Genomic DNA, 26,318 nt, shown 5'->3' with positions numbered 1-26,318 from the left:
CACGTTGAGGGAGAGGTTGTTGTCTTGGCACCTCACGGACAGGTCTCTCTCCCATAGGCTGTCTCGTCGTTGTCAGTGATCAGGCCTACCACTGTTGTGCCATTGGCAAACTTAATGATGGTGTTGGAGTCGTGCCTGGCTGTGCAGTCATGAGTGAACAGGGAGTACAGGAGGGGACTGAGCACAAACCCCTGAGGGGCCTCTGTGTTGAGGATCAGCGTTGCGGATGTGATGTTACCTACCCTTACCCCCTGGGGTGGCCCGTCAGGAAGTCCAGGATCCAGTTGCAGAGGGAGGTGTTTAGTCCCAGGGTCCTTAGCTTATTGATGAGCTTTGAGGGCACTATGATGTTGAACGCTGAGCTGTAGTCAATGAATAGCATTCTCACATAGGTGTTCCTTTTGTCCAGGTGGGAAAGGGCAGTGTGGAATGCAATAGAGATTGCATCATCTGTGTATCTGTTAGGGCGGTATGCAAATTGGAGTGGGTTTCAGGAATAATGGTGTTGATGTGAGCCATGACCAGCCTTTCAAAGCACTTCATGGCTACAGAAGTGAGTGCTATGGGTCCGTAGTCATTTAGGCACGTTACCTTAGTGTTCTTGGGCACAGGGACTATGGTGGTCTGCTTAAAACATGTTGATATTACAGACACGGACAGGGAGAGGTTGAAAATGTCAGTGAAGACACTTGCCAGTTGGTCAGCGCATGCTCGCAGTACATATCCTGGTAATCTGTCTGGCCTTGTGAATGATGATCTGTTTAAAGGTCTTTCTCACATCGCCTGCGGAGAGTGTGATCACACAGTCTTCCTGAACAGCTGGTGCTCCATGCATGTTTCAGTGTTATTTGCCTCGAAGCGAGGATAGAAGTAGTTTAGCTTGTCTGGTAGGCTTGTGTCACTGGGCAGCTCTCGGCTGTGCTTCCCTTTGTAGTCTGTAATGGTTTGCAAGCCCTGCCACATCCAACGAGTGTCAGAGCCAGTGTAGTACGATTCGATCTTAGTCCTGTATTGAAGATTGCCTGTTTGATGGTTCATCAGATTTCTTATAAGCTTCCAGATTAGAGTCCCGCTCCTTGAAAGCGGCAACTCTAGCCTTTAGCTCAGTGTGGATGTTCCCTGTAATCCATGGCTTCTGGTTGGGGTATGTACGTATGGTCACTGTGGGGACGAAGTCATCAATGCACTTATTGATGAAGCCAATGACTGATGTGGTGTATTCCTCAATGCCATCAGAGGAATCCCGGAACATATTCCAGTCTGTGCTAGCAAAACAGTCCTGTAGCTAAGCATCTGCTAAACTGACCACTTTTTTTTATTAATCATGTCACTGGTGCTTCCTGCTTTCATTTTTGCTTGTAAGCAGGAATCAGGAGGATAGAATTATTGTCAGATTTGCCAAATGGAGGGCGAGGGAGAGCTTTGTATGTGTCTCTGTGTGTGGAGTGAAGATGGTCCTGAGTTTGTTTCCCTCTGGTTGCACATTTAACATGTTGATAGAAATTTGGTAAGACAGATTTAAGTTTCCCTGCATTAAAGTCCTCGGCCACTAGGAGCGCCGCCTCTGGGGTAGCGTTTTCCTGTTTGCCTATGGCGGAATACAGCTCATTCATTGCGGTCCTAGTGCCAGCATCAGTCTGTGGTGGTATGTAGACAGCTATGAAAAATACAGATAAAAACTCTCTAGGTAGATAGTGTGGTCCACAGCTTTTTATGAGAGCGAGCAAAACCTTGAGACTTCCTTAGATATCGTGCACCAGCTGTTCTTTACAAAAAGATACAGTCCGTCGCCCCTTGTCTTACCAGACGCCGCTGTTCTATCCTGCCGATACAGCGTATAACCAGCCAGCTGTATGTTGATAATGTCGTCGTCCAGCCACGACTCCGTGAAGCATATTACATTTTTGAATGTCGCGTTGGTAGGTTAATCTCCCATGTAAATTATCGTTTTTATTTTCCAAAGACTGCACGCTTGCTAGCAGAATGGAAGGCAATGGCCGTTTATTCAAACGCCAACGTCAACAGTGAAGAGGCGACTCTGGGATGCTGGCCTACCAGGTAGAGTTGCAAAGGAAAATCCATATCTCAGACTGGCCAATAAAATGAAAAGATTAAGATGGGCAAAAGAACACAGACACTAGACAGAGTAACTCTACCTATAAGGCCAGCGTCCCAGAGTCGCCTCTTCACTGTTGACGTTGAGACTAGGGTTTTGCGGGTACTATTAGCTAGCTAAAAATTCACAACATATTTATGTTTTTCAAATTTCAAATTTCGTATCATTTTGTACGTTTTGCAAATTGATCATTTAGAATACGAATTGTAATTCTTTCTGTTACAGTCTCTCTTTTCTAAACATGAAAACCAAGATACAAACCCCTGTGAAGAGATGTTCCCACACTTTAGTATACCTCGATCATGTGTAGTAGTTACTACATAATTGTTAAATACACTGTAGAATACTATAGTAAATACTACAGTAAACATATCATACAAAATGGATGATGGACATTACAAATTAATACATACCAAACGAAGCGTGACATATCTTACTAAATGGAGTGTGAAAGATCGACGTACAGAATAACACAAAATGCTCTGAGACCAGGTTGGGATATCCTAAAGAGCTGACTTAATTCAAACCTCTAGTAGTTTCTCGTGACATAAATATTCACTGGCCAGCGCACATGAGATTTGGTTCTGGGTGCAGAGATAAGTCCAGACGTGGCCAATCAGTAGCTAAGGTCTCAATTTCGGATCAGGAAGGGTTGAATCAATAGTAGAAAGTCTGTCAGTCTGTCAGTAGCCACTGTCTTACTAGCACACTAACAACTGTGGGTCTTAGATCCTCTGAAAGGTGAGGTCAGAGTTCGATAAATGTCTTCAGGCCTGAGTCTGTCAACAAGCTGAGGACACGTCAGTAGAGAAGACTGTCCTCCGTCTGTGATGCTCCACATACTGTACCAACATCTCTTTCTCAAAATGTTTCCCTCAGCCTGTAGTTCTGACCTGTAGCTATTGACAGTCACCCTGCCATCCTCCTCAATAAACTCATCTGAGAACCAGGCTCAACCATTCATTACTGCACACCTTAGAGAAATATAGGTTAGGAAACTCAGGAAGAACATGAACCCACTGTTTGACAGTAATAATCTTCCACTCAGTATCGCTGATTAGATTTGTGCTTTGTTTTCCTAAGGTTAACTTAATTATAAGATAAATATAAAATCTAAATGTGATGTCAGTGCATATTAATGTGATGTAAATGTAACAGTATATTATCCTAAATAATTTTTCTAACTCCCTGGATGAAGGATTGGTGCTGGGAGATTCTTTGCACGGTTTCATGATGTCTCTGTTTCTCATCACACGGAGCAGTACATTAAATCAAATCACATTTTATTGGTCACATACACTTGGTTAGCCGATGTCATTGCGAGTGTAGCGAAATGCTTGAAAGAAATAATACAGAAAAAAATACTGCAGTTTCCTAAGGACTAGAAGCGAGACGGACATCTCTGTCGGGACACCATCTTTAAGGGCGCTGACTCCCTGTGTAGGTACAGCTGAGAATGGTCGATGCAACTTTACATACATTGAGAATAATAAAGAATGCAATCAGTGAAGATGAGTTATCCTATTTATTCGGGTAGTTTATAGAGAGAGATACACTACATGACCGAAAGTATGTCGAACATTCCAAAATCATCGGCAGTAATACAGAGTTGGTCCCCCCCTTTGCTGCTATAACAGCCGTCACTCTTCTGGGAAGTCTTTCCACTAGATATTGGAACATTGCTGCGGGAACTTTCTTCCATCAAGCCACAAGAGCATTAGTGAGGTCAGGCACTGATGTTGGGCGATTAGGCCTAGCGTTCCAATTCATCCCAATGGTGTTCGATGGGGTTGAGGTCAGGGCTCTGTGCAGGCCAGTCAAATTCTTTCACACCGATCTCGCCAAACCATTTTTGTATGCACCTCGCTTTGTGCACTGGGGCATTGTCATGCTGAAACAGGAAGGGGCCTTCCCCAAACTGTTGCCACAAAGTTGGAAGCACAGAATAATCTAGAATGTCATTGTATGCTGTAGCTTTAAGATATCCCTTCACTGGAACTAAGGGACATTGTGCAAACCATGAGAAACAGCCCCAGACCATTATTCCTCCTCCACCAAACTTTACAGTTGGCACTATGCACTTTTAACCACTCCAGTCGATGCTTGGCATTGCGCATGGTGATCTTAGGCTTGTTTGCGGCTGCTCAGCCATGGAATCCCATTTCATGAAGCTCCCAACGAACAGTTATTGTGCTGACGTTGCTTCCAGAGGCGGTTTGAAACTCGGTAGTGGGTGTTGTAACCGAGGACAGAGGATTTTTACGTGCTACGCACTTCATCACTCGGCAGTCCCGTTCTATGAGCTTGTGTGGCCTACCACTTCGCGGCTGAGCTGTTATTGCTCCTAGACGTTTCCACTTCACAATAACAGCACTTACAGTTGACCAGGGCATCTCTAGCAGGGCAGAAATTTGACGAACTGACTTGTTGGAAAGGTAACATTCTATGATTAATTAGGGCCGATTTCAAGTTTTCATAACAATCGGAAATCAGTATTTTTGGACACCGATTTTTTTTTTTACACCTTCACACCTTTATTTATCCTTTATTTAACTACGCAAGTCAGTTAAGAACACATTCTTATTTTCAATGGGCAGAATGAGATTCAATCTTGCAACCTTACAGTTAACTAGTCCAACGCTCTAACCACCTGATTACATTGCAGTCCACGAGGAGACTGCCTGTTACGCGAATGCAGTAAGAAGCCAAGGTAAGTTGCTAGCTAGCATTAAATGTATCTTATATAAAACAATCAATCAATCATAATCACTAGTTAACTACACATGGTTGATGATATTACTAGTTTATCTAGCGTGTCCTGCGTTGCATATAATTGATGCGGTGCGTATTCGTGAAAAAGGACTGTCTTGCTCCAATGTGTACCTAACCATAAACATCAATGCCTTTCTTAAAAGCTGTGAAGACTATTTCTTCCTAACAAAGACAGCCAACTTCGCCAAACGGGGGATGATTTAACTAATGCGCATTTGCGAAAAAAGCACAATCGTTGCACGACTGTACCTAACCATAAACATCAATGCCTTTCTTAAAATCAAGACACAGAAGAATATATTTTTAAACCTGCATATTTTGCTAAAAGATATCCAGGTTAGCAGGCAATATTAACCAGGTGAAATTGTGTCACTTCTCTTGCGTTCATTGCACGGAGAGTCAGTGTATATGCAACAGTTTGGGCCGCCTAATTTGCCAGAATTTTACGTAATTATGACATAACATTGAAGGTTGTGCAATGTAACAGGAATATTTAGACTTCTGGATGCCACCCGTTAGATAAAATACGGAACGGTTCTGTATTTCACTGAAAGAATAAACGTCTTGTTTTCGAGATGATAGTTTCCGGATTCGACCATATTAATGACCTAAGGCCCGTATTTCTGTGTTATTATGTTATAACTAAGTCTATGATTTGATAGAGCAGTCTGACTGAGCGATGGTAGGCACCAGCAGGCTCGTAAGCATTCATTCAAACAGCACTTTCGTGCGTTTTGCCAGCACCTGGGAATATTGAAGACTCCTGTTAAAAGGAACCACCAGCTTTCATATGTTCTCATGTTCTGAGCAAGGAACTTAAACATTAGCTTTTTTACATGGCACATATTGTACTTTTACTTTCTTCTCCAACACTTTGTTTTTGCTTTATTTTAATTTGAAGGGGTGTCCACATACCTTTGTATACACAGAGCCTTCAGAAAGTATTCATACCTTTTGACTTATTCCAAATTTGTGTTACAGCCTGAATTCAAAATGGATTAAATATATTATTTTCTCTCACCCATCTACACACAATACCCCATAATTACAAAGCAAAACCATTTTTTATACATTTTTGCAAATGTATTGAAATGAAATACAGAAATATCTTATTTACATAAGTATTCACACTCTGGAGTCAATACTTTGTAGAAGCATATTTGGCAGCGAGTCTTTCTGGAGATCTCTAAGAGATTTGGTTTGTGCAACATTTGTCCATTATTCTTTTCAAAATTCTTCAAGCTCTGTCAAATGGGTTGTTGATCATTGCTAGACAAAAAATGTCAAGTCTTGCCATAGATTTTCAAGCAGATTTAAGTCAAAACTGTAACTCTGCCACTAAGAAAGATTCACTGCTTCTTGGTAAAAAACTCTAGTGTAGATTTTGCCTTAGGTTTTAGGTTATTGTCCTGCTGAAAGGTGAATTCATCTCCCAGTGTGGTGGAAAGCAGACTGAACCAGGTTTTCATTTAGGATTTTGCTTATGCTTAGCTCCATTCTATTTATTTTTTTTATCCTGAAAACCTCCCCAGTCATTAACGGTTAAAAGCATACCCATAACATGATGCAGCCACCATGCTTGAAAATATGGAAAGTGGTACTGTATGTGTTGTATTGGATTTGCCCCAAACAGTTTTTATATTATTATTTTTATTTCACCTTTATTTAGCCACGGCGTCCTGGCCAAGATAAAGCAAAGCAGTGCGACAAAAACAACAACACAGAGTTACACATGGGATAAATAAACATACAGTCAATAACACAATAGAAACATCTGTATACAGTGTGTGCAAATGAAGTAAGGAGGTAAGGCAATAAAAACGCCATAGTGGCGAAGTAATTACAATTTAGCAATTAACACCGGCATGATAGATGTGCAGTTGAGGATGTGCAAGTAGAAATACTGGTATGCAAAAGAGCACAAAAACAAATATGGGGATGAGGTAGGTAGTTGGATGGGCTATTTACAGATTGGCTGTGTACAGGTACAGTGATCGGTATGCTGCTATAACAGCTGATGCTTAAAGTTAGTGAGGGATATATAAGTCTCCAACTTCAGTGATTTTTGCAATTCCTTCCAGTCATTGGCAGCAGAAAACTAGAAAGAAAAGCGTCCAAAGGAGGTTTTGGCTTTGGAGTTGACCAGTGAAATATACCTGCTGGAGCGCGTGCTACGGGTGTGTGTTGCTATGGTGACCAGTGAGCTGAGACAAGGCGGCGCTTTACCTAGCAAAGATTTATAGACGACCTGGAGCCAGTGGATTTGGCCACGAATATGTAGCGAAGAACCAGCCAACGAGAGCATACAGGTCACAGTGGTAGGTAGTACATGGGGCTTTGGTGACAAATGGGTGGCACTGTGATAGACTGCATTCAATTTGCTGAGTAGTGTTGGTTGCTATTTTGTAAATGACATCGCCGAAGTCAAGGATCGGTAGGATAGTCAGTTTTACGAGGGTATGTTTGGCAGCATGAATGAAGGAGACTTTTTTGCGAAATAGGAAGCCGATTCTAGATTTAATTTTGGATTGGAGATGCTTAATATGAGTCTGGAAGGAGAGTTTACAGACACCTAGGTATTTATAGTTGTCCACATATTCATATTCACATATTCAAGTCCAGAGTAGTGATGCTAATCGGGGGGGGCGGGTGCGGGCACCAATCGGTTGAAGAGCTTGCATTTAGTTTTACTAGCATTTAATGAACCAGGCGATGCAGTCATTAGAGAAACCAAGGCTGTTGAGTCTGCCGATAAGAATACGGTGTTGAAAACATTGGCCAGGTCGATGAAGACGGCTGCACAGTACTGTCTTCTATCAATGGCAGTAATGATATCGTTTAGGACCTTGAGCGTGGCTGATGTGCAGCCGTGACCAGCTCGGAAACCAGATTGCATAGCGGAGAAGGTACAGTGGGATTCGAAATGGTCATTGATCTGTTTGTTAACTTGGCTTTCGAAGTCTGTAACAGTTTGGGTCTAGAGTGTCTCCCCCTTTGAAGATTGGGATGACCGTGACCGCTTTCCAATCTTTAGGAATCTCAGACGATACGAAAGAGAGGTTGAACAGACTAGTAATAGGGGTTGCAACAATGGCGGCGGATAATTTTAGGAAGAGAGGGTCCAGATTGTCTAGCCCAACTGATTTGTAGGGATCCAGATTTTGCAGCTCTTTCAGAACATCAGCTGTCTGTATTTGGGTGAAGGAGAGGCGGGGGGAGGGGGGGCAGAGCTGCTGGCTGGGGTTGGGGTAGCCAGGTGGAAAGCATGGCCAGCCGTAGAGCATGGCCAGCTTATTGAAATTCTCGATTATCGTGGATTTATCGGCGGTGACAGTGTTTCCTAGCCTCAGTGCAGTGGGAAGCTGGGAGGAGGTGCTCTTATTCTCCATGGACTTTACAGTGTCCCAATTAGTGCTGCATGATGCAAATTTCTGTTTGAAAAAAGCTAGCCTTTGCTTTCCTAACTGGCTGTGTATATTGGTTCCTGACTTCCCTGAAAAGTTGCATATCGCGGGGACCTTTCGATGCTAGTGCAGTATGCCACAGGATGTTTTGGTGCTGGTCAAGGGCAGTCAAGTCTGGAGTGAACCAAGGGCTATATCTGTTTTTAGTTCTACATTGTTTGAAAGGGGCATGCTTATTTAAGATGGTGAGGAAAGCACTATTGAAGAACACCAAACAGTACGAAGTCTGACAATAGATGGGGGGCAATCAATGCACATATGGTGTCCAGGGCACAGCTGAGAGCTGAAGGGTGTCTATAGCAAGCGGCAACAGTGAGAGATTTATTTCTGGAGAGATGGATTTTTAAAAGTAGAAGCTCAAACTGTTTGGGCATAGACCTGCATAGCATGACAGAACTCTGCAAGCTATCTCTGCAGTAGATTGCAACTCTGCCCCCTTTAGCAGTTACATCTTGATGGAAAATGTTATAGTTGGGGATGGAAATTCCAGGATTTTTGGTGGCCTTCCTAAGCCAGGATTCAGACACGGCAAGGACATCAGTGTTGGCGGAGTGTGCTAAAGCAGTGAATCAAGCAAACGTAGGGAGAAGGCTTCTGATGTTAACATGCATGAACCCAAGGCTTTTACGGTTACAGAAGTCAGCAAATGAGAGTGCCTGGGGAACACAGGGCCTGGGTTAACCTCGACATCACCAGACGAACAGAGGAGGAGTAGGATGAGGGTACTTCTAAAGGCTATAAGAACTGGTCATTTAGTGCGTTGGGAACAGTAGTATACTGTATAATACTATACTACACACTTTAGTATACCTCGAGTAGTTACTACAGAATTTTGTAATATACTGTAGAATACTATAGTAAATACTACAGTATTGTCCACTAAAAAACACTTTGTAATGTCTGCAAAAATATACCACACTTTTTAAACTACAGAATTATTTGTGCATATACCCTATCCATTCCCCACCCCCATATCCCAATTTGTGCCACCTATAGGTGAGAATACTACAATAATGTCTGCAAAAACACATGAAAAAATACTAAAGTATATACTACGGTTCTTTACTACAGTATTTATACTATAGTTAACTGTAAATACTACAGTAAACTACAGTAAATACTACAGTATTCACTTTAGTCCACAAAAACAAGTGAATATTACAGTAAAGTCCTCAAAAACACTACAGTGAATACTGTAGTATTTATACCATAGTATACTATAATATTTTTTCATGTGGGACTCTTGTCCTGTCTTATCCGTGGAGTTCTTTTCCCACAGTTCTAGAGGTCCTAGGAGGTCAGAGGTTATAGCAGAGGAGCTATCATAAGACCACTCTAATCTGAGATCACAGACCAGAAAGGCTCTCTGACAGCAGGTATTGATGATAAATCACATCCTCTCGCTGATAGTGAGACAGGAGATGCCCAGAACACACTGATCAATGACCTAGCCCACACTGATCAATGACCCAGAACACACTGATCAATGACCCAGCCAACACTGATCAATGACCCAGAACACACTGATCAATGACCCAGAACAGGGCCTCCCGGGTGGCGCAGTGGTTAAGGGCGCTGTACTGCAGCCCTGGGTTCGCGCCCAGGCTCTGTCGTAACCAGCCGCGACCGGGAGGTCCGTGGGGAGACGCACAATTGGTCTAGCGTCGTCCGGGTTAGGGAGGGTTTGGTCGGTAGGGATGTCCTTGTCTCATCGCGCACCAGCGACTCCTGTGGCGGGCCGGGCGCAGTGAGCGCTAACCAAGGTTGCCAGGTGCACGGTGTACCCTCCGACACATTGGTGCTGGCTTCCGGGTTGGATGCGCGCTGTGTTAAGAAGCAGTACGGCTGGTTGGGTTGTGTATCGGAGGACGCATGACTTTCAACCTTTGTCTCTCCCGAGCCCGTACGGGAGTTGTAGCGATGAGACAAGATAGTAGCTACTACAACAATTGGATACCACGAAAGTGGGGAGAAAAAAAAGTGGTAAAATAAAAAAAAAAAATGACCCAAAACACACTGATTAATGCCAACTTAAAAAATACATACAGCAGGAGAGATGATACGTGTGGATTTTCTTTATACATTATATAAAAATTCTACAGCCACATTAATGTGCAACGAGTAGGAATGGACACCAGGAAACACGGAAACACACCAGATTCAGTTAATCAACTAAACACAGTTTTCAATGATAACTTTATTAGTTGAATCAGCTGTGCATGTAACTGCTTTGGCTAGCTGGACAAAAAGGCCTGCACCCACACAGGCCCCCCTCGCAGGATAAGATCTCTGCCCAGATTTCCTTTAGTAGGGAAGCAACAGGTTGAAAAACATCTCTCTAATTCCCGCCCAATTGGCATCCATACACAATAAAATACAATAAAGATATCATAAAACAATACAAGGCATCTGAGCTTGGAGTCATTGTCCTACTGATGTGCTGGTATACTGCAATAGACCCCTCTCAGTCCCCTAGAATATGGCTGAGCTAGCAACTGAGCAGGAAATAACCATAAATGGCCTGGGGTCTAATGAGCCCACTGCACACTCAACAGGCTCTGTCTGTGACTCAGTATTCTCTCATAGGACAGTTCTAGAATTATGCTTCCATGCACCCGACTGTACTCCCCTTCCTTGCACCCTGATGTACTCTCTTTCCATGCACCCTGCTGTATTCCCATACTCCCTTTCCATGCACCCTGCTGTATTCCCATGCTCCCCTTCCATGCACCCTACTGTATTCCCATAGTCCCCTTCCACGCACCCTGATGTACTCTCTTTCCATGCACCCTGCTGTATTCCCAAAGTCCCCTTCCATACACCCTACTGTATTCCCAAAGTCCCCTTCCATGCACCCTACTGCACTCTCTTTCCATGCACCCTGCTGTATTCCCAAAGTCCCCTTCCATACACCCTACTGTATTCCCAAAGTCCCCTTTCATGCACCCTACTGCACTCCCATAGTCCCCTTCCATGCACCCTACTGCACTCCCCTTCCATGCACCCTACTGTACTCCAATAGTTCCCTTCCATGCACCATACTGTACTCCCCTTCCATGCATCCTACTGTACTCCCCTAATCCTCTTCCATGCACCCTACTGTACTCCCCTGGTCCTCTTTCATGCACCCTACTGTACTCCCCTAGTCCTCTTTCATGCACCCTACTGTACTCTCCTAGTTATCTTTCATGCACCCTACTGTACTCCCATATTCCCCTTCCATGCACCTTACTGTACACCCCTTTCATGCACCCTACTGTACTCCCATAGTCCCCTTACATGCACCCTACTGTACTCCCATAGGCCCCTTCCATACACCCTACTGTACTCCCTAGTCCCCTTCCATGCACCCTACTGTACTCCCCTAATCCTCTTCCATGCACCCTACTGTACTCCCCTGGTCCTCTTTCATGCACCCTACTATACTCCCCTAGTCCTCTTTCATGCACCCTACTGTACTCCCCTAGTCCTCTTTCATGCACCCTACTGTACTCCCCTAGTCCTCTTTCATGCACCCTACTGTACTCTCCTAGTTATCTTTCATGCACCCTACTGTACTCCCATATTCCCCTTCCATGCACCTTACTGTACACCCCTTTCATGCACCTTACTGTACTCCCATAGTCCCCTTACACGTACCCTACTGTACTCCCATAGTCCACTTCCATACACCCTACTGTACTCCCATAGTCCACTTCCATACACCCTACTGTACTCCCCTAGCACACTTCCATACACCCTACTGTACTCCCCTAGTCCACTTCCATGTACCCTACTGTACTCCCATAGGCCCCTTCCATACACCCTACTGTACTCCCCTAGTCCACTTCCATGTACCCTACTGTACTCCCATAGGCCCCTTCCATACACCCTACTGTACTCCCCTAGTCCACTTCCATGTACCCTACTGTACTCCCATAGGCCCCTTCCATACACCCTACTGTACTCCCCTAGTCTACTTCCATGTACCCTACTGTACTCCCAATAGGCCCCTTCCATACACCCTACTGTACGCCCCTAGTCCACTTCCATGTACCCTACTGTACTCCCATAGGCCCCTTCCATACACCCTACTGTACTCCCCTAGCCCACTTCCATATATCCTACTGTACTCCCCTAGTCCACTTCCATGTACCCTACTGTACTATCCTAGCCCACTTCCATACATCCTACTGTACTCCCCTAGTCCACTTCCATGTACCCTACTGTACTCCCCTAGTCCACTTCCATGTACCCTACTGTACTCCCATAGGCCCCTTCCATACACCCTACTGTACTCCCCTAGTCCACTTCCATGTACCCTACTGTACTCCCATAGGCCCCTTCCATACACCCTACTGTACTCCCTAGTCCACTTCCATGTACCCTACTGTACTCCCATAGGCCCCTTCCATACATCCTACTGTACTCCCCTAGTCCACTTCCATATACCCTACTGTACTCCCCTAGTCCACTTCCATACATCCTACTGTACTCCCCTAGTCCACTTCCATGTACCCTACTGTACTCCCCTAGTCCACTTACATCCCATGTACCCTACTGTACTCCCCTAGTCCACTTCCATGTACCCTACTGTACTCCCATAGGCCCCTTCCATACACCCTACTGTACTCCCCTAGTCCACTTCCATGTACCCTACTGTACTCCCATAGGCCCCTTCCATACACCCTACTGTACTCCCCTAGTCCACTTCCATGTACCCTACTGTACTCCCATAGGCCCCTTCCATACATCCTACTGTACTCCCCTAGTCCACTTCCATATACCCTACTGTACTCCCCTAGTCCACTTCCATACATCCTACTGTACTCCCCTAGTCCACTTCCATGTACCCTACTGTACTCCCCTAGTCCACTTCCATGTACCCTACTGTACTCCCCTAGTCCACTTCCATGTACCCTACTGTACTCCCATAGGCCCCTTCCATACACCCTACTGTACTCCCCTAGTCCACTTCCATGTACCCTACTGTACTCCCATAGGCCCCTTCCATACACCCTACTGTACTCCCCTAGTCCACTTCCATGTACCCTACTGTACTCCCATAGGCCCCTTCCATACATCCTACTGTACTCCCCTAGTCCACTTCCATGTACCCTACTGTACTCCCCTAGTCCACTTCCATACATCCTACTGTACTCCCCTAGTCCACTTCCATGTACCCTACTGTACTCCCCTAGCCCACTTCCATGTACCCTACTGTACTCCCCTAGTCCACTTCCATGTACCCTACTGTACTCCTCTAGTCCCCTGGGTTTATATTACCCAAATAAATGTGCTATATGTAATCCTTTAAAAGCAAAATAAAGGAAAGCTCCATAACTAAAGATGAGGAAATGTAAGGCAAAATCTGAGCGTTTGCCAAAACAGCACTTCAGGATGCAAAATAATGACATTTAAAAAGGCTTTTACATAAAATGATGAAAGTACAATGAGTCCTGAAAATGGAAGCCAAGAGCCAGACTAGAATAGGGTGACAGTTTCCCATCTGTTTAGAAAGAGCAGATGATAAAGCCATGTTCCCTACAGTATAATGGTTGAGCCTCTATCATCAAAACAAACCTCTGTCGCCATCTGGTGGTCAAAAGGTACACAACATCAACCATTGTCTAGTCTACACTGAAAGGTAATGCAGTTGTGATTTACATTTACATTTACATTTAAGTCATTTAGCAGACGCTCTTATCCAGAGCGACTTACAAATTGGGTCTGGAGTTTTCCCTGTTCATCACGGCCCAGTTTTCAAAAGTTGTCTGATCGGATTAAATGGAAAGGAGAATCGGCGTATCATTGACTTGAATGGGGACATCCATTCTATATCTATGCATTTTTAAATGCTTTGTTAAACTAAGCAAATCAGTTAAGAACAAGTTCTTATTTACAATGAAGGCCTACCCCTGCCAAACCCGGACAACTCTGGCCCAATTGTTCACTGCCCTATGGGATTCCCAATCACAGCCAGATGGGATTCCGCTTGGATTCAAACCAGGGACTGTAGTGACACCTCTTTCATGGAGATGCAGTGCCTTAAGACCGCTACACCACTCGAGAGCCCTATCTGTTCGCCCCAAATACGATCAGATAACTTTAGAAAAACTGGGCGCAGGAGTTTTTTCCTCAACAGGTGACCTGACTTGGAAGAACTCCCCATGCCCAGCAAAAGCACATGTCGAGAGCTGAATGTTCACTATAAAACTAAACTAACCCAAAGGGCACAAGTGACTGTCAGGTTTCAAAAGCCAATCTAGGAAAACATACTTCTTAGATTTGAGGTGATATGTTTACTATGATTGAACCATCTCATTTTTGGGAGATGTACGCTATGAAACCGATGATTAGATGGGAACGTGATGCATGGCGAATCTGTGCGTAGACTAATTACTGAGAACATTAACCGTCATATTTTAATTACAAGGTTTCGTCATGTAAAAAAAACAACCTATGAGCCCACTGTAAACACCCTGTAAATACTACCACATGACAAGGTCAACACACGCAGGAGGGTCTGCGTTTCCAGATGACCACATGACAAGGTCAACACACGCAGGAGGGTCTGCGTTTCCAGATGACCACATGACAAGGTCAACACACGCAGGAGGGTCTGCGTTTCCAGATGACCACATGACAAGGTCAACACACGCAGGAGGGTCTGCGTTTCAAGATGACCACATGACCAAAACAGAGGTGGTTCGGTGAACCATGCTCATCTGATGATCCTTACCTAAGACTTGAAGACGTGCAACCTCAGGCAACTGCTAGACAGAGAACAGACTAGAAGACTTGTGCTTCAGTCTGAAGATCCTCATGCAGATTGAAACTTTCCTTACTCTGAATCTGTATATTGGACTTCGAAAACACCATAAATTCAACATAGAAAACTGTTTTTCTTCTGTCCTCTGTGTTGGACATGAATTTGGAGGCGCTACAATTCGGGGGACTTCCCTAACTCTCTCTCGCTCTCTAAACTAGAGCTCCATCACCTGGCCATCAGGCCCTGAGGAAACTATCTTGGAGCAACTGTCAACTTGGCTTTTTCACTTCTGTCTGATTTAAAAACTGCTAAAAGCTTCCATTGCCAGAAGTTAGCAGTTGAAAGTCCATTGTGTCAGCGTTGTTTAAGGTGACATATATATCTGTCTGCTGAGTACTGCTGTAATTTTAAAAGATGGTGTGAGAAAATGTGGCTATGGAGAACATTTGCAAGTTCAATTTGAACACCACCCTGATGAAGGATGTTACCAAGAGAAAGATACACATATATAGAGGTAGAGATTAGTGGGGAGAGAAATAGAGAGAGAGAGAGACAGAAAGGGAGGGGCACTGTGAGACAATCCTCTGTTTCCTGACCTCTCTCACTGTACCTGGGACTGGAAAGGAAAGCCTGCTGACCCCCCCCACTCACATCTGTTTCCTGAGCATTGGGTACATTGCAAGAACATTCCGGTGTCCAGTTTTACGAAGGTTAGGAGAATATTCCATCAACGTCCCACCAAGCGTGCACAGGACATGGTTGTTCTCAGAATATAAGATATTAATATTCTAGACACGTTTCATGAGAACGTTACACAAACGTTTCTGTGCATCAGTTGTCATGACGTCACCTGTTGGTTCCAAAGAAATGTTCTCCCTCCCCCAAAAAATGCTAACACACATCACGCCTTGTTACTGTTGCCAAGGCTCTTTTTGTCTATTGGCAAGGGATACTCACACACAAACATGATTACATTGTGCATGTTCATTCATACAGTAATTATTATTCAAAAAGGTTTCACCTGGGATTTAAACTCACAACCTCTTGGTTAATGGCATTCAGCTCTTCCTGATATGCCACAATTGCTGTGTCAGTTATCAATTAATTTGACTATCCTCTCATCATTGATTTGATTTACTTAATTCAACAATTTAAGGGCTTTCTGTATAGTTGTCTAATTTTGGTGGTGCATATTAACAAGTTTTACTCATGAATCACAGTGTGTGTACTTTTTTCACCCTGTATCTATTAAATGGCTATTCTGTATAGGCCCACATCGGATCACCCTGTATCTATTAAATGGCTATTCTGTATAGGCCCACATCGGATCACCCTGTATCAACCACACCTTCATTTTATTCATCCCTATCAACTGTAGAGGTCCAACTTATCAACTAGTGATAAAGGTCTGGCAGAGGAACTGGACACTCAGGTGAGACTCCTCCATGTCGGTGGAGTTTGATTGGTTCACAATGGGTGGTGCCCGGTCTGCCCACCAATACCATGAGAGAACAGAGAGTAACAACCAGAGGAGAGTGCAATGCGGAGCTGGTAAGAATTAATACGTGCACGCACACATACACATGAACACACGCACGCACACACTACCTGAAACAGTAAGTCCTTATCTCTCACTCTCTGATAACAGCTGGTGTCTCCTCTCCTAGCACCTAGCAACTACTGCTGTGTGCACAACTTTCTCACACACACCATTTCCTATCAGTAGGCTGGCTGAGACTTTACAGCATCACTGTGAGTGGATGGTAAATACATGATGTTAACCAGGTATAATATACTATATTACTATAGTACTATATAATATACTATATTACTATAGTACTATATAACATACTATATTACTGCTTTGGCAGAGCCTATCACACTCAAATAATGGTCTCAAAATGTGATCCAGTTGAGTGAATACACACACAGCTGTTTACCAGCGAGGTTGTATGGCTTGTTTACCAAGGAGACAAGCAAACACACACGGAAGCACAGATAACACAGCTTCAAGTTCCTAGTCTATTAAATACATATAAAGATTAAAGAGTGACTGCAATTCCTGATTTGGCCTGGTTTTAGATTTGGTTCATCACTAAAATATTAGCAGCCACGAATGTATTGAAACGTGAGTTGGTTTTGTGGCTTGATGTTGGTGTTTAACGGTGGGTTGAGTTAGACAACTTGTTTTGACAATTAGCTTTAGCCGGCTGGTGTGCGACCTTGGAAAAATGTATTTAAATATATTTTTGAAGCAAAATGTATTTCCTTGTTGCGAAATTTATTTCACAACAAAGCCTCCTTCACTCATGCTGCCAAACATACCCTCGTAAAACTGACTATCCTACTGATCCTGGACTTCGGCGATGTCATTTATAAATTAGCCTCCAACACTCTACTCAGCAAATTGGATGCAGTCTATCACAGTGCCATCCATTTTATCACCAAAGCCCCATATACTACCCACCACTGCGACCTGTATGCTCTCGTTGGCTGGTCCTTGCTACATATTTGTCGCCAAACCCACTGGCTCCAGGTCATCTATAAGTCTTTGCTAGGTATAGCTCCGCCTTTCCTTCCAGTTCTCTGCTGCCAATGACTGGAACGAATTGTAAAAATCACTGAAGTTGGAGACTTATATCTCCCTCACTAACTTTAAGCGTCAGCTGTCAGAGCAGCTTACCGATTGCTGCAGCTGTACACAGCCCATCTGTAAATAGCCCATCCAACCAACTACCTACCTCTTCCCCATATTTGTTTTTGTTTATCTGCTCTTTTGCACACCAGTATTTCTACTTGCACATCCTCATCTGCACATTTATCACTCCAGTGTAAATTGCTAAAATGTAATTACTTCGCCACTATTAGCCAATTTATTGCCTTTCCTCACGTCATTTGCACACACTGTATACAGATGTTTCTATTGTGTTATTGACTGTACGTTTGTTTATGTGTAAGTCTGTGTTGTTGTTTTTGTCGCACTACTTTGCTTTATCTTGGCCAGGACGCAGTTGCAAATGAGAACTTGTTCTCAACTGGCTTACCTGGTTAAATAAAGTTGAAATAAAATAAATAAAATAAAATAGTTAGGGACTGTCAATAAATTGCACAGTGTAAATGTGACAATACTTTTATGTTGCACACCTTTTAGTTCTCTCATTAAATGCTTTCAATATTTGTAAATGAATATCTACAATTTATAGCTGGTTTGAGGTTCGGTCAATGACATTTGGAGCTATATGAATTGTACTATATTGTTCCATGTACATTGTGTAAATTACAGATGGTCCCTAACTAGCCCTATATGGGTATCCAATGTCAACCTCAATCTACCACAGTGTTACGATTGTGTCACGTGCAGCTGCACTACAAATTGACGATTACTTGTGTTCTAAATTAGCAGTTGGTTTTTAGGGGCAGCTGCTTTTTAAATGAATAATATAACTTTCTAGTTGCAGGAGAGAGAGTTCTCACAGATATGGACACTGCAGGGCAAAGGCAGATCCGGAGACATCTGTATTCAACATGGTGACAGCACATGTACTGTAGTAATGTACCATAGTGGGCAGGGAGGGACAGATTCACACTGCCCACAGCTCCCCTCTTTAACTGCTAGGAGGGCCAGCCCATGATATATCATTGACGCACCACAATGTTTTCTCAGTACTCCCTCTGCCTCCATTTTCCTATGGGAACACAGTATTGACTCACATATGGTTCAAGCCCAAAGGACAACCCCAATTCGAATGAGCTAACACATAGTCATATAATAATATATCAATACCATAGTAATACATAGTAAATAAGACACTTATCAACTGAAGAAATACATAGTATACAACATGCTGTGTACTTGCTGTCCTTTTAATGGGCAGAATTCATCTCTTCCCAGTGGTGGAAAAAGTACCCAATTTTAATACTTGTGTAAAAGTAAAGATATGTTTAATAGAAACGGATTCAAGTAAAAATGAAATTCTCACAGTAAAATACTACTTGAGCAAAAGTCTAAAAGTATCTGGTTTCAAATATAGTTAAAATATCAAAAGTAAAAGTATATAGTATAAATCATTTCAAATTCCTTATTAAACAAATCAGAAATACGGATAGCCTTGGGCACACTCCAACACTGATATAATTGACAAATGGAGCATTCGTGTTTAGTGAGACCACCAGATCAGAGGCCCGAGTGGCAAACTGGTCTAAGGCACTGCATTTCAGTGCTCGAGGCGTCACTATAGACCCAAGTTTGATCCAGGGCTGTATCACAACAGGCCGTGATCGGGAGTCCCATAAGGCGGCGCACAATTTGCCCAGCGTCGTCCGGGTTAGGGGAGGGTTTGGCCGGGTTAGGGGAGGGTTTGGCCGGGTTAGGGGAGGGTTTGGCCGGGTTAGGGGAGGTTTGGCCGGGTTAGGGGAGGGTTTGGCCGGGTTAGGAGAGGGTTTGGCCGGGTTAGGGGAGGGTTTAGCCAGGTTAGGGAGGGTTTGGCCGGGTTAGGGGAGGGTTTGGCCGGGTTAGGGGAGGGTTTGGCCGGGTTAGGGGAGGGTTTAGCCAGGTTTGTCCGTCATTATAAAATTAGAATTTGTTCTTAACTAACTGACTTGCTTAGTTAAATAAATAAAAAGTGCTCTCTTGATAAGTGTGTGAATTTGACAATTTTCCTGTCCTGCTAAGCATTCCAAATGTACTTTTGGGCGTCAGGGAAAATGTAAGGAGTAAAAAGTATATATTTTCCTTAGGAATGTAGTGGAGTAAAAGTAAAAGTTGCCAAAAATATAAATAGCAAAGTACAGATATCCCAAAAAACGACTTAAGTAGTACTTTAAAGTATTGCACATCACTGTCTCTTCCTCATTTAAGACTATAGGGCGTAGTATAACCGTGCCTCTTTGACTGTTAGAACTTTCACTACCATCTAAACCTCAACTAGAGAAGGAGAGGTGTAACAGTAACTGCAAAAATAATCTCCCTGTCTTTCCCCTGAAGAATAGCTTTGTCCACTGGAACATTTTTAGACTTTTGGGGGGGAAATTAAAAAATATATAGAGATTGTTTGTAAAGAGAAGAATAGAGTGGAATATTACTAAACGTTATTAGCAGGGATAAAGTTCCCACGCTACTAAACACACTGCTACCCTCTGCCCTGAGAGAGAGCGGGAGAGGGGGTAGAGAGAGCGGTAGAGGGGGTAGAGCGGGAGGGAGGGAGGGTAGAGAGGGAGGGAGGGAGGGAGGGAGGGTAGAGAGGGAGGGAGGGAGGAGGGTAGAGAGGGAGGAGGGGGAGGGAGAGAGGGTAGAGAGGGAGGGAGAAAGGGAGAGACAGTAGATAGGGAGGGAGAGGGTAGAGAGGGAGGGAGGGAGAGAGGGAGGGAGGAAGAGAGGGAGGGAGGGAGAGAGGGTAGAGAGGGAGAAAGGGAGAAAGGGAGAGACAGGAGGGAGAGGGGGTAGAGAGGGAGGGGAGAGGGTAGAGAGGGAGGCAGAAAGGAGAGACAGGAGGAGAGGGGTAGAGAGGGAGGGAGAGAGGGTAGAGAGGGAGGTAGGGAGAGAGGGAGAGAGGGTAGAGAGGGAGGGAATTTTGGGGGAAATTAAAAATATATAGAGATTGTTTGTAAAGAGAAGAATAGAGTGGAATATTACTAAACGTTATTAGCAGGGATAAAGTTCCCACGCTACTAAACACACTGCTACCCTCTGCCCTGAGAGAGAGCGGGAGAGGGGGTAGAGAGCGGTAGAGGGGGTAGGAGGGAGGGAGGGAGGGTAGGGAGGGAGGGAGGGAGGGAGGGAGGGAGGGACAGAGGGTAGAGAGGGAGGTAGGGAGAGAGGGAGAGAGGGTAGAGAGGGAGGGAGAAAGGGAGAGACAGTAGATAGGGAGGGAGGGGGTAGAGAGGGAGGGAGGGAGGGAGGAGGGAGGAAGAGAGGGAGGGAGGGAGAGAGGGAGGGAGGGAGAGAGGGTAGAGAGGGAGAAAGGGAGAAAGGGAGAGACAGGAGGGAGAGGGGGTAGAGAGGGAGGGAGAAAGGGAGAGACAGGAGGGAGAGGGGGTAGAGAGGGAGGGAGAGAGGGTAGAGAGGGAGGGAGGAGAGACAGGAGGGAGAGGGGGTAGAGAGGGAGGGAGAGAGGGTAGAGAGGGAGGGAGAAAGGGAGAGACAGGAGGGAGAGGGGGTAGAGAGGGAGGGAGAAAGGGAGAGACAGGAGGGAGAGGGGGTAGAGAGGGAGGGAGAAAGGGAGAGACGGTAGAGAGGGAGGGAGAGAGGGAGTGGGAGGGGAGAGACAGGAGGGAGAAAGGGAGAAAGGGAGAGACAGGAGGGAGAGAGGGTAGAGTCGGAGGGAGAAAGGGAGAGACAGGAGGGAGAGGGGGTAGAGAGGGAGGGAGAGAGGGAGAGAGGGAGGAGGGAGGGAGAGACAGGAGGGAGAGGGGGTAGAGAGGGAGGGAGAGAGGGTAGAGAGGGAGGGAGAAAGGGAGAGACAGGAGGGAGAGGGGGTAGAGAGGGAGGGAGAAAGGGAGAGACGGTAGAGAGGGAGGGAGAGACAGGAGGGAGAGGGGGTAGGGAGGGATGGAGAAAGGGAGAGACAGGAGGGAGAGGGGTAGGGAGGGTAGAGAGAGGGTAGAGAGGGAGGGAGAGAGGGAGAGACAGGAGGGAGAGGGGTAGGGAGGGAGGGAGAGAGGGTAGAGTCGGAGGCAGGGAAATGGATGGGAGTGGTAACCATGAAAGCTCCCAACAACTTTCCAGTCCTCTGGAGGAGCTTTCCAGCAGCACTCTGTCTGTGATTCCAACCACCACTCTGCAATCAGGCCTGCACAAAATCTGCCATTACCTCACTGGCCATGCTGAACTCAGTGAGTGTGTGAACTCATGTGTGTTAGGAAGAGACAGGAAACTTTCTAATCGACACTGTGGCAAATAGACAAATATAGATAAAAACCATATACTGACTGAACTGAGGGAAGCCTGACAGTGAGAAACTACTAACATAGGCAGAAAACACAGGGAAGCGCTCTCGTTGGCCATGAACGTGTGAAAGGGAGAAAAAGAGAGAGAGGGACAGACAGAGAGAGAAAGAGAGAGACAGAGAGAGAAAGAGGGAGAGATGATGAATAGAAAGAGAGAGAGGGACAGAGAGAGAGAAAGAGAGAGACAGATAGAGAGAGAAAGAGAGAGAGAGAGAGAGAGAGAGAGAGAGAAAGAGATGATGAATAGAAAGAGGGACATAGAGAGAAAGAGAGATGATGAATAGAAAGAGAGAGAGGGACAGAGAGAGGGAAAGAGAGAGAGAGAGAGAGATGATGAATAGAAAGAGAGAGAAAAAGGACCCGGAGAGAGGGTAGAGATAGCCCCAACCTCAGAGAAGCAATGCAGCCGTCAGTCCATGTCAAAAGATGATTTATTCTGCCACATTGAAAGGGGATTAGGTTGGGGATTAGGGGTGAGCATGCTGGTCCTCTGGTACTCTCCCTTGCCCTCTCTCATCAAAAGTAGTGCACTATGTACAGTAGGGAATAGTGTGCCAATTGGTAAGCATGCTTGGGTTCACCCACTTCTGTGTTCACATCCAAAACTCTGACCTGTTCAGTTCACCCCATGTGTTCACATCCAAAACTCTGACCTGTTCACTTCAATCCATGTGTTCACAGACAAAAACCTGATTTGCCAGCTCCCGCATACCACACAAATCCTGGTATGCACAAGCCTGAGACACTGTGTAGACAACCAGGGTACTACTACAACTCAACTTAACACCTGCTGATTAAAAAGATGCGGCATGTGAAAATGGAAGCCGGCCGCCTCGTCTGTCATCGTGGCTTTTGACTGAATGTTGAAATGTAGATGTTTATAATACCAACTGAGCGTAGCCAGTGAAATATTCACATTTCTCAGTCAAAAACAACATCTTAAAGTGTATGAATGGCAGAGATTGATGAGAACAATCAAACAGTTCCTTTAAAGCTCCTTTCTGTCCACATGTGACAATAGTCCTGTACATGGGTGAGAGAGAATAGAACAGAAACAATACGAACAAGTGGAACAAATGAAACTGTGAAGAAGAAGAATCCAAACTGCCAGGCAGTAGCTGGGATTCCTGAAAGTTGCGACAATACCAGCCTCAAAGAGACAGCAGCATTCCAACACCTTGATGATGTTTGCTCTCCTAAAGACCACGAATGGGAGGCCAAGGATGTGACAAAACATTTACATGTACCAGAGGCCACCAGTGTCTGACCCTGAGGACTGACTCTGCTGGTAGACAGAAAGGCACACACAGTAAATCACAGACAACTGGGGAAACTTCAGTCATCAGCTACAGTAGAATTAGAAGTAGGTTCCTACAGTTGCCCACTTGACCTCTTGGTGACCTCATTATGAGCCCATTCTGACATCACGCAGGTCCATATGTGAGAGATTTAATATAAAAATGACAAAATTGTCTTGCAATGCTTTCCTGAATTGACAAATGAAGCTGGGTGGGATAAAGGTTGCATAATTATAAACTTCATCATCATCTTTACCCATATCCACCACCACCACACAAACTGAGTTAAAATACAGACTACAGTTGATCATAGGAATTACCTACTGACTATACTCTACAATGTCATGCAAATAAGATTATTACTCAATGTCAGGTTTTTAATTTTACCTTTATTTTACTAGTCAGTTAAGAACAAATTGTTATTTTCAATGACGGTCTAGGAACAGTGGGTTAACTGCCTATTCAGGGGCAGAATGACAGATTTGTACCTTGTCAGCTCGGGGATTCGAACTAGGCTACCCTGCCGCCCCGTCATAAAGTTCATGCTTTTGAACCTGTTAACAATTTATTGAGCCTACATTCTACCCCATACAATGTATCCCATGTAGCCCAAGAAATATAACAAATAAACCACAACATGTTTGTAGTTGGTGTTGACTATATTTATGGAAATTATGACAAGTCTGATTGGTTGAGTTTGAGTTCAAATAGAAAGACATCTTACCCTGAAACGTCTTTGTTTCCATCGCTTGTTTGCATGTGATTAGAGTTCTTCCACTGTAATGTATCCCAAAAAAACTAAAACGTTTTTCGAACGGGGAAACAAGTCATCTATAATCGTCTCGTCATACATAGACTGTCAACTCCAAACAGTCCCGGTTAAAAAATAAACTACTTTTTCCGCTTATAATAATGACAAAGTTTCACTTTGATCCCCAATATTTACATACATAACGTATCGCCCTTGAAATAGTCTAGCTTTGTTTTTAACCATCAGGTGTTACGCTTCTTTTTTTCTGTGCCTACGGTTGTTTCACGCATTGGTGCCTCACGGAACACAGATTCTGGTCCACTGTGCAGTTGTATAGCGGCTCCAAGCACCGCCCATAAACAGTGCAGTTTGTGTGTGTGACCGAAGTGTTTTTTTTTACAGTGAGATAATACAGTACAGTGTACACCATGGGAAATTACAATCGTAAATAATAGCCTACAGGAAGTGTAGTCATCGGTGTGATTTCTAATCCGCTCTTTACACCAATGTTCTCTTTTCAATCGTACATTATATTCACCACTAGAAGCATCTAAAAATGAAGATTATTAACGGTTAATACACTTTCCATATTGCTACTGAATTTAAGCGTGACTGTCAGTCCTAATGAAAGCCATAATGTTTATAATAGACAAACATGTGACTTAATTGTTGGAGGAAATATGTATAGCTTTTACAAAGGTTTACTTCTATCCCAAACATTATGACACCACATGTGACAGTTGCTGAAACACTCAATAATAGGATACATTGTATCATAAGTGTATCTTAACCTGGACCTTGGATTTACAATACACGTCCAAGTGCACTTGGCCCAGAGCTACAGTCACCTCTGCCGAGTCCAACAAAGCGGATATCGATTTGAACTCCTCCTCCACATTTACTGGTTTGGTTGAGCAGTGCACAATAAATAACCTCCACGGACAGTTGTTTTTCATCTTTTCAAGACCGGTATGTAGGGTAGGGATCATCAACTAGATTCAGCCACCGGACGATTTTTTTCTTGCGCGGATTTTCGGGGATAATTAGAAATAATATGTAGACTGCAAATTGACCGCAAGAAGACCAAACATATTTGACTAAAAAACATATTTCAAACCGTGCTGACATTTTTCGAAGAAAAAATGTATAAATAATAGCAGGTGTTCCTAATGTTTTCTACACTCAGTGTAATATACATATATATTCATTGCAGTGCCACATAAAACCACAGCGTGCTGCCAGTTAGGGAACCCTGATTTAGGGGATCTAGTTTCAGGCGTTTCTTTAACGCCTGCTACCTAAGTTTATATGTATTGTACAGGGAAATCAGTTGCTCACTCAATTGGTCTACCACTTCAAATAGCACTTCAACTGGGAACATTTTAAATACACTTCTCTGTTTCCAAATAAAAAGTGTAAATGATATTGTAACAGATTGTGTTCTTCATGTTTAGTTTTTGAGCAGGAAAAAACATTTCGTTTTGTGGAGCCATCATTGCAAGTCTCATCTCCTTGACCTGGTTGTCCGAGGCTAGAATCAAAGTTGTAAATAATAAAAATAAAGTTTATTTCAATTTGTTTTTTTTCCTACATTAGAGTACTATAAAACGGTATATAATGTAGAAAAAAAACGAAGAATCTAAAAACTATACAAAACTGGAATAAAACAGATTTTATTTAACTACTTTTGCATATTTACAAAGCCCTGTAAAAAAATGACTGGCACTGAAACCCTTGACCGTTTACACGTTTTGTTATAGCCTTATTCTAAAATTGATTCAATTGTTTTTTTCCCCCTCATCAAATCTACACACAATACCCCATAATGCCAAAGCAAAAATAGGTTTTTAGAAAATGGTCCAAATGTATAAAAAAATATAAATATCACATTCAGAACCTTTACTCAGTACTTTGTTGAAGCACATTTGTCAGTGATTACAGCCTTGAGTTTTCTTGGGTATGACACTACAAGCTTGGCACACCTGTATTTGGGGAGTTTCTCCCATTCTCCTCTGCAGATCCTATCAAGCCCTTTCAGGTTGGATGGGGAGTGTCGCTGCACAGCTATTTTCAGGTCTCTCCAGAGATGTTCGATCAGTGCTGCAGACAAGGTTATCCTTCTGGAAAGTTCTCCCATCTCCACAGATTAACTCTGGAGCTCTGTCAGAGTGACCATTGGGTTCTTGGTCACCTCCCTGACCAAGGCCCTTCTCCCCTGATT

General features: G+C 44.0%; 1 protein-coding gene across 1 annotated transcript in view; it reads right to left on the bottom strand.

The window, feature by feature from the left end:
* Positions 1-24,708, bottom strand: part of arhgef3 (Rho guanine nucleotide exchange factor (GEF) 3) — a 140,739-nt gene extending 116,031 nt beyond the window's left edge. The window contains exon 1 of the mRNA XM_065002023.1: positions 24,071-24,708. Coding sequence (XP_064858095.1) covers positions 24,071-24,105 — 35 coding nt within the window. The 5' untranslated portion in view covers positions 24,106-24,708. The remainder of the gene's footprint in view (positions 1-24,070) is intronic.
* Positions 24,709-26,318: the final 1,610 nt, after the last annotated feature.

The sequence above is a fragment of the Oncorhynchus nerka genome, linkage group LG15 (genome assembly GCF_034236695.1).
Source record: "Oncorhynchus nerka isolate Pitt River linkage group LG15, Oner_Uvic_2.0, whole genome shotgun sequence".
NCBI lineage: Eukaryota > Metazoa > Chordata > Actinopteri > Salmoniformes > Salmonidae > Oncorhynchus > Oncorhynchus nerka.
This window is presented reverse-complemented; position numbering and strand designations above follow the sequence as displayed.